At 47.1% G+C, this 10000-nt stretch overlaps 1 protein-coding gene across 1 annotated transcript in view; it reads right to left on the bottom strand.

Annotated features, from left to right (window-relative positions):
- The window catches only part of sobpa (sine oculis binding protein homolog (Drosophila) a), a 79414-nt gene that overhangs the window by 14664 nt on the left and 54750 nt on the right, over positions 1-10000 (bottom strand). The window contains exon 7 of the mRNA XM_035426270.1: positions 2887-2982. Within this exon, the coding sequence (XP_035282161.1) occupies positions 2887-2982 (96 nt within the window). The remainder of the gene's footprint in view (positions 1-2886; positions 2983-10000) is intronic.

Here is a 10000-nt window from a genome sequence, read left to right as displayed (position 1 = left end):
AAACGTTCTGTCAAGGTAGACACAGAGATTATTATTATTATCCTTCCTTTCTATTCATGATGACGTTCCACTGATCTCTAACCAGTCCCTCTGTCTTCTGTGACATCACAGTCACAGTAACTGTGATTCAGTGATGTCACTGTACCTCTGTGACATGGCATGCCAATTACTACTTTCAGCAGAGACAGTGCCAGCAGAGACCGAGCACGCGCTAGCATTAGCCGTTAACGCTCCTGGAGATGAATGGAAGCAACAATTAGCAAATTCTCCATTCGTTGTGAATGGCCACGCTATGGGCTGCGGGTAATTTTGCTCCAAAGGAATGCTCGGCCTGTGCCCGGCCTGAAAAAAAATGAATGGAATTCGATTTTGTTAAGGGAGCTGCTTAAACCCTGATAACAAAGATTTGAAATATTTCATTCTCATTTTTTTCTTCTTTATACACGAAAAAAGTGTCTGCCTCTCAATGTATGGTGAATCACGAGGCGATACGACTGACGTTGATCCAACAAAAAAAGCGGTTTTAACACGACGCTCCACTTTTGCCGCTGAAACATTTTTTTACAACAGAAGAGTGCAACATACGGTATCTCATTTTATCGAGTGTATCTGAGGAAGTACCTGAGCCACAAAGTGCAACAGATGTGGTAAAATGCTAAGCTAACCCCCGGCGGCGGTACTTCCGGCTTGGTCAGACGTTCCTACGAACCCAATTGGCTGTGTTCGAGGGTGGGAAGCCGGTGAGGGTATGAGTCCTGATCGTTGCATTAGCGACTCCTACTGGTTGGTGGGGGGCGCCTGTTCAGCAAGGAGGGGATCTGGGGGAGACGGCGTGAACCTCCGCGGGCGTTACGCTCTCCCAGTGAAACTCCTCGCTGTCAGGTGAAAAGAAGCGGCTGGTGACTCCACATGTATCGGAGGCTGGCATGTGGTAGTCTACAGTACACCCTCCCCAGATCGACAGAGGAGAGCGCATCGGCCAGGACTGTGACACACGGGGAATTGGTATTACGACTAAATTGGGGAAAAAATGGGGAGAAAAATGGCAAAAAAAATAATAAAATGCTAAGCTAGCGCAACTGAACGGCGTTACAACGTCAACCATTATATCTGCTCCGGTTGACATACAGTATCGCCTCATTTTTATCAAAGCATCTACTTCCAGACACCTCCCCCCCCCCCCCCCACACACTGGGGTTTGCTCTATCCGCCAGAAGAGATGTCTAAATTCAAAGAGCTACTAACCGTCCGATTCAAGTCTACAGGGTCACAGCTCTCCCCGACAGCATTTCATTAAAGAAATGCCACATGGCCTTTCTGTACCAGAATGGCAGAGCGAGCGCGATGCTCTGGGACGGGGTTCAACCTGCAAAGTTTAAGGAGTGCATTCTGACGGCAAGCGACATGCCACAAATGCTACTAGGGCAGTGGTGGTCCAATCACGTGCCACAGAGGGTCGAGAGCACGCGGGTTTTCATTCCAGCCAATCACTGCACCCGCTGATTTTCACTAATTAGTTCCCTCCTCTCAGGTCGAAGGCGTGCTAATTAGCTAAATTAGCTGGTGCAGTGATTGGTCGGAATGAAAACCTGCCACACTCATGATTGGGCACCACTGTGCTAGAGGAACATGTAGGAGGGATTATTCTACATGATACACAATGGAATACGGCATTAAATTTTATTTTTAAACCCAAAGGAAAATCTTGGGTGATATGTGCATGTTGTACAGAACACGTCTCCCCCAGGACAAGGATGGGGAAAAAAGACAATAAAACGTACCCCAGTGGCCACTTTATTAGGCACACCTGCTCATTAACGCAAATAGCCCACTCCTCCAAACAGCCAATCATGTGGCTGCAACTCAACATACAAAGCATGCAGAAACAAGGACAGGGACGAATCACTAAGAGAGTCATTCAGTCAGCTCACGTCCTTGACCTGAACATTCCTAAAGGAACACGCACACCCAGTGACGGTGTCAATTGCCTGCATTCTCACCAAATCACCAGCAGCATGCTCCAGTCTAGAGCCCAGTCTCAGAAACAAAAATAAAACTCCATTTCCCAGCATGCTTCACTTCGAGATGTTCCGTTAGCCAATCAAAACATCTGAACTTGTCTTCCAACTGTACCGCATCACCGAAACAGCCAAACCGATTAAATCGAACCAAGACCAGCACCAATCAATGTGTATTAGGAATCCTGCAATCAGAAAAATACCATCCAGAATGGTCCTTTATGCCTTTATAGTGACCGGTCTAAATCGACTAATGCTGCTGCAGTGCTTAACAATGTTATTCTGTGTGCTTGCTTTCATACTATGAGTGGCTGTCCAACGCCCTGCTTGTCAGGCATTCTGATCGTTACTTTCCCTTGTAGAAAGACAGTACTATTGCTCTCTGTATGGGGAGAAAACTACATTATTCCGGGTCACAACCTGAAGACAGATTAGGAAACCTGTAAGATCAGATGTTGCTGATTGTTGATCGATGTAGGTGATTATCTGCACATGGTTCAATACTTACAGCGATCTTAGTGAGAGACGTCTACGGAAAGCAAAAGAAATTAACACCAGGATCATACAATACGATGCAGAATGAAAATGTAAAATGAAAACATAACATAAAAAAAACACGAAATAAACTTGAATGACAAAACGAATGCAAACCTGCTCATCTGCCAAATAAACAAAAAAAGCTAGAGAGTAAAATGCAGTAAAAAAAACAGCTCTGCTAATAATTAAACAACATTTAAAAGGCAAGAATATCAATATAATTATGTCAATAATGCATTACGCTTACCCTTCATAGCCATCAAATAATAAAAAATAAATTTAAAAAAAAAAAACTTATGCTCTATCTTGCTGTTAAATGTTTTATTCTTACAAGAACATCGCTGTTAATCTTGAAGACAAGCCTGGGCGTGTCCTGACCATAGCTCTGCGGGGGCAATTTCTCAGCCTGGCCGTCTTCGTCTCTCGCCTGAGGGGGAAACATAACGGGCCTATTTTACGAACGGGCAAAAATAAAGAAACGCTAAAGAGCAGTTTTTAATAAAAAAATTAATAAAAAATTAATTTAAAAGAATTAAATTATAAATATTAATACTCATAGTATTGTAAAATAAAGAAAGCTAAAGAGCAGTTTTTTTTAAAAATAATTAATTTAAAATAATTAAATTATAAATATCAATACTCATAGTATTGTTAATAATTTATTATTTTTAAAAAAACTAAACAACAACAACAAAAAAGAATGGAATGCTTGCAGACACAAGAAATAAAAAAAATGTGTGTGTGTGTGTGTCACAAGAAACATAAATAATATTTGGAAACAAAAGAAACTGGGCATGCATAGTTTACGTGTGAAAACACATGTAATCATAATTTTTTTTTTTTAAAAACAAAAACAAAACAAAAACAGTGGCATGTGTGACAGTTGGCATGGCAACAGAAAGACTGGCATATGGTCAGGTGCAGAGGAGGCGGGGCCTGGGCTGGAACAAACTGGGGACCTCCCTCGGTGGGGGCGGGGCTTGTGCACAAACAGATTTAAGAGGGAAGCTTGGGATCTAGAGAGGCGTCTGTCGGAATCATGCTGCGGACCGCATGCTGTCAGAGTCGGTTTGTGCTGGGTCCTTAGATAGTCAACCGCCAGAACCAGAACCAGAACCAGAACCAGAACCAGAACCAGAACCAGAACCAGAACCAATGCTGGTCAGGCGCTGGTATAATCTGGGACAGAACCTTGGTTTACATACAGGTGTGTCTACTCTGAGTCCTATGTGCACTGATGACCTCTGTAATTCTGATTATTTTAATAGCCCACTAGCTGCTCACTGCTTCACCTGCCACACTGGTCATATTTACTTAGATTTAATGCTCTTTTAAATGAGAACTAGAGCACATACAGTAGTTTTGCTTTTTAAAATACCCATAGAAAATGAACGTCCTGATCTTCAGTATGCTTCAGCATTTCAGTGGACTGCCAAGAGGTGATACAGGCGTTTGTTTGGGTTTGGTTTGAAATTTTAAAAAGCTGCCTGTGTGCTTGTGTGTGTGTGTGTGTGTGTGTGTGTGTGTGTGTGTGCGTGCATGTGTGTGTGTGTGTGTGTGTGTGTTGGGAAAGAGGTGATCCTGGCCACCTCTCAGTCTAATCAGGTTCTGCAGTGTGATGTCAGGTGACCCTGTGACCCTGTGACCCGCACTCTCAGATTATATAAAACTGCGTTTTTCAGTCATTGATTGAACATGAATCATGTCCCGAGATTCAATGGGAAAGAAAAAAACTTTCAGTTCAAACAAGTGGCCGGAACTACAGAATTAATTAAAACACTTAAGCAACTTCCACTGCTGTCTGCTGTCCAAGGAAAATATGACTGGGCACAGTGTGTGTGTGTGTGTGTGTGTGTCCTACCTGACACCTGCAACCTACCTGTAACAGAACAAACTGCACAGGGGTGTGAGAGAGGGAGGACAGACACACAGAGCACACAGACAGACAGACAGACAGACAGACAGTGCGAAACAGCCACACAGAATCAGCCCCCATATCTGCCTCCAAGCAGCTCGCTCTCGGCCAATAGGGGCCTCGACTGGTTTCACAGAATGACTGGTCCAACCCTCCAACCCCATGTCTCTCTCTCTCTCTCTCTCTCCCTCTATCCATCTCTCTATTTCTCTCTCCCTCTCTCTCTCTCTCTCTGAGTCTGAAGTGCCAAGAGCAGACCCAAACGTCCCCCTTTCCTTCCCACAGGCTGCATGAACTCAGTCGTGTGACATTTTACATTAAAAAAATCTCACAACTTCCAGCCAGGACACTTGGACCCAGGCCTCGAACAGCGTTACCCACAATGCACTGCACGTCCTTCGCCAGTTAAACTGCATGCGTTTCAGGTAGGCGATTCCACACGCAAACGGCCAAATTCCCAGCTATATCAACTCGAACAGTGTTAAATGAACACTGACAGCGTAAAATCTGCTCTAATAGCGCTAATATGAGTGGCAATTTAGAGAACAACGGAGGCAATATGTACTCTATTTGAAGTATCTATCAGAGTTTATTCTACTTCAAACGTTTTGCCATGTAGACGCGTACGGTAGGATCCTAATCTCATGTAATTACACATCGCGCATTGCACGGGATCGTGCCTCATCGCTGTCTGATAATTAACCTTCACACGGGTTTTGCGACAGTCTCATTTCTCTCCCTTAATTAAACATCGCACGCGCGCGTTCCCGGCTGCGTCTGAACATCTCGCGCACGTACCTTCCCGATACCTTACAGCACCGAGACACGGACAGCGACAGCGCACAATCCGCCGTCTTAATTTCCGGCTGATAATTAAGAATTGCGCACTTGTATTCGTATGTAATTTCTCGCCGGTAATTAAACACTACACGTGTACGTAAGTTTGCGCGCAACGTCTCCGCTCTCTCGGAGCACGTCTCGATGATCCTCTTAAGATCCTCGCATACCACACATTAAAGCCAGAGTCCTCTGGTGCCGTTTCAGTGTGTCTGGTTAAGCGGTGCATTAAAAGCAAACGGGGACGGAATTAAAAGGAGGGGTGAAACGCCGGATGTAATCCGTAAACCGACACTGATTCACGGGACAGCGTGACAGAGTATAACGAGCAAGCCTGGTGAAAATATGACCGTAGAGTAATAAGGTATTTTCGGGCGAGATCCTCTCTTTTTTCTGCACGTTGTTATGGCGACGGGATTAAGCCGTGGATCAGGATTTTGAGATTTACAATTAACAATGCCATGACGTTCATCCCCCCTAAATTAGCATGACGCTGTCCAGGGAGAGAGAGAGAGACAGAGAGAGAGAGAGAAAGGGAGATAGAGAGAGAGAGAGAGAGATCAATGAAGACAGGGTGAGAGACAGACAGCAATAGAAAGAAGGCAGAGATAAAAGGAGAGAGGAGGAGAGTGGCACAGAGAGATAGAGAGAAGCAGAGAAAGAGAGAAACAGAGTGAGTGAGAGATCGAGAGAAAAAGAGAGAAGGGACAGAAAACACAAAGAAGAGTGGTATAGAAGATAATGGGAGACAGAAGGAAAATGGAACAGAGATATAGAAAGACAGACAGAAAGAGAGGGACAGCAATAGAGAGAGAGAGAGCGACAGAAAGCAATAGAAAGAAGGGAGGGATATAAAGAGAGAGATAGAGAGCAATCGGGCCACATGGTTTGCCTGTAGGTGCTCGCATTAAACATGGCCGCGATCGCTCTGCGCTCCTATTCTGAAATATTTGGCGGTCTCCTCTCCTCTGCAATTATGGCGGCAATCCCCAAAGGTTCTAAAGCGGCTTCTCGGCTCCACGTACTCGAAAAAAACATTTTTCAGCTCCGCAGTGGCAAAGACCAACAGATGGAAAACTGTGCAGCCTGCACCGCTTAAAAAATAAATTGATAAATTTAAAAAACACATTAAAAAAAAAAACCAAACCACTTCATTCAGAGTGCTGCAAGCCACAGACAAACTGGGAGAGCAGGTGTCTAAATCCGTTCTGAGGGAGGACATTTTGTGTGAATTACCTGCAACCCCTTTTATTTTAGAACTCAAACGTTCCGGTCTCAGGTAAAGGGGCCCAATTAGGTGAGACGTACACAACACAATGAAATTTAAAAAAAAAACCCCCTTCTGCGCTGACACTGACACGCCTGAAGGACACCCTGGGATCCCAGGCTCGCCCCGCGCCCCTCGCCCCTAACCCCGCGCCCCTTGACCTGCCACTGGAGTTACCCAATCGGGCCGATGTCAGCGAAGAGACTAGTGCCGCAAGGTGTCCGTCTGTCTGTCTATCTGTCCGTCTGTCTGTCCATCAGTCTGTTTTCATTCAGCCTGTCCATCTGTCTGTTTATCTGTCAGTCTATCTGTCAGTCTGTCTGTCTGTCTGTCCATCTGTCTGTCTGTCTGCAGGTCAGAGGGCCAGACGCGCAGAGGGTGGGATCAGATGGCGGAGAGCAGGGCTGCAGGTCAGGTGGCGTTTCTGGATTGTTAGCGGTTCTGTACTCCGATATTCAGAGGAGAAACGGCGGCTCCATGCTCTAGTCCCGCCCCCTCCTGCACTTTGGCCACGCCCCCTGACCCTCCATCACCAGTGGAAGTGGCAAGAGAGTAATGAACAGAGGAGGCATGCGACATGCACAAACACACACAAACACACGCAAACACACACACACACACACACACACACACTAATGCACACTCACTCACACAAACACATACACACACTAATGCACACACACTCTCTCACACACACACACGCACACTCCAGGAGAGATGGCGCTGATGACAGTAGGGCGTGTCAGGAATATGCTCATTACAGTGTCTGTGAGCTTGACACCATGCTCGCTCTCTCTCTCTCTCTCTCTCCGTCTTTCTCTATCTCTTCACCCCAGTCTGTACGAACACTGCTTGCCTCATAAACCAGATTTACACAGAGACACACACGCACACACACACACATGGTCACACACACACACGGATGCACACACACACACACACACACGCATGCTCACACACACGCACACACACACTCACACACACGCTCACACACGCTCACACACACACACACACTCACGCACACACATACACACACACACGCACACACACACACACACACACACACACACACGCTCACACACACGCACACACACGCACACACACTCACACACACGCTCACACACGCTCACACACACGCACACACACACACGTACACACACACACACACACTCACACACATACACACACTCACTCACACACTCGCACACACACACACACACACACACACACACACACACTCACGCTCACACACACGCACACACACACACACACACACTCACACTCACACTCACACTCACTCACACACACACTCACACTCACACTCACTCACGCTCACACACACGCACACACACTCACGCGCACACACACACACACACATGCGTCATTATGCAGACTCCATTTTGTGCGCATTAGGACTGCAGGCCTGTGGCAGGGTTCCAGCTCATTTGCATGGTGCTAATGAGACCCTGGTGTGGCCCAGCCAGGGCCCAACAGGCACCTCAGCGCTGCCAAGCGCGCCCAACAGGCACCTCAGCGCTGCCAAGCGCGCCCAGACGCCAGCGTCCGCACCGCCAGCGTCTGCACCGCCAGCGTCCGCACCGCCAGCGCCCGCACCTCCAGCGCCCAGACTGCCAGCGTGCGCACCGCCGGCTCAGAACCAGCCAATCAGCCGCTCTGGAGCTGCCAAGGAGCCAGAACCACCGGCCCGGCCCGGAGCTGTGTGTGTGTGCGAGTGTGTGTGTGTGTGCACTGCAATGTTTATCAAATATGTGTCACAATTTCACATGCTAACCGCTGTGTAGCATTGTAATCCTTTCCAAGGCTAACTGCCCCAATACGCTGTTAAGTTTATCCAGGCTTACTGCTGTGCAACATTTTAATGCTTCCCCATTTTCTTTCTGTGTAGCATTTTAATCAATTAACTTTAGTACTTCCCCATTCTGTACATTGTGTAACATTTTATTGCATCCCCATTACTGTGTAACGTTGCTAATATTTCCCCAGTTGTACCCTAAAATGCCTTGGCGTGTTTAACACTGTAATGCCTCACTGTTCTGCTACTCTGTAAACTACTGTCATCCCCTTGTCAGGCTAACTGTACTGACAGTACACACACATTTTTGTATGTGTGTGTGTGTGTGTTTGTGTGTACAGTATGTCTGTTAGTGCGTCTGTAGTTGGGTCTCTTTATTTGTATATATATTGGGCGGCGGTGTAGTATAATGGGTAAGGAGCTGGTCTTGTAAACTGAAGGTCACAGGTTCGATTCCCGGGTAGGACACTGCCGTTGTTCCGTTGTATATATCCAGCTGTATAATGGATAAGAGCGCCTGCTAAATGCCTGTAATGTAAATATATAAAAGAGGGTGCGTTGTCCAAATATGTGTATGCTGGCGAGTGTGTCTTTGTGTGTGTGTGTGTGTGTGTATATATTCAGTGTACAGAATTTAAGCTGCTCTATCTCTCTCTCTCATTCCCCTCTCTCTCTCTCATCACTCCATCTTGAGCACAAGCTGTTTTCTCCTCACTTTAACTGCCAGCAGCTATAAAACACTCATCCTTCCCCTGCAGGGCAAAGCGACCGTGGCCCCTCGCCCCCGCCCCCCCCCTAGGTGCCTGACAGACAGGTGCGCCACACAGACCTCTCACGCCCCTGAACTGTGTGTATATCCCTGTCTGCGCGGTGTATATCCCTGTCTGCGCAGTGTATATCCCTGTCTGCGCAGTGTATATCCCTGTCTGCGCAGTGTATATCCCTGTCTGCGCAGTGTATATCCCTGTCTGCGCTGTGTATATCCCTGTCTGCGCAGTGTATATCCCTGTCTGCGCTGTGTATATCCCTGTCTGCGCTGTGTATATCCCTGTCTGCGCTGTGTATATCCCTGTCTGCGCGGTGTATATCCCTGTCTGCGCTGTGTATATCCCTGTCTGCGCTGTGTATATCCCTGTCTGCGCGGTGTATATCCCTGTCTGCGCGGTGTATATCCCTGTCTGCGCTGTGTATATCCCTGTCTGCGCAGTGTATATCCCTGTCTGCGCTGTGAATTCCCTGTCTGCGCAGTGTAAATTCCTGTCTGCGCAGTGTATATCCCTGTCTGCGCAGTGTATATCCCTGTCTGCGCTGTGTATATCCCTGTCTGCGCGGTGTATATCCCTGTCTGCGTGGTGTACATCCCTGTCTGCGTGGTGTACATCCCTGTCTGCGCAGTGTATATCCCTGTCTGCGCAGTGCGGCTGCAGTCGGGGGTTTAATGTGTTTGCAGATGCAGGGCTCCGCTGTCCCATCAGCGGCAGATTTAAGAGCCCAATGAAACGGGTGGAGATTACCCTCCAGCAGGCCCCGGGGCGCTCGGCTAAATCATACACTTTTACGGCAGCTTTATTTTACAACCCCACTCCACTCGCGGAAAAAAAAAACGAAAAAAA

The sequence above is a fragment of the Anguilla anguilla genome, chromosome 1 (assembly GCF_013347855.1).
Source record: "Anguilla anguilla isolate fAngAng1 chromosome 1, fAngAng1.pri, whole genome shotgun sequence".
Taxonomy (NCBI): Eukaryota; Metazoa; Chordata; class Actinopteri; order Anguilliformes; family Anguillidae; genus Anguilla; species Anguilla anguilla.
Note: the sequence above shows the minus strand (reverse complement) of the source record. Positions and strands in the feature narration are given on the sequence as shown.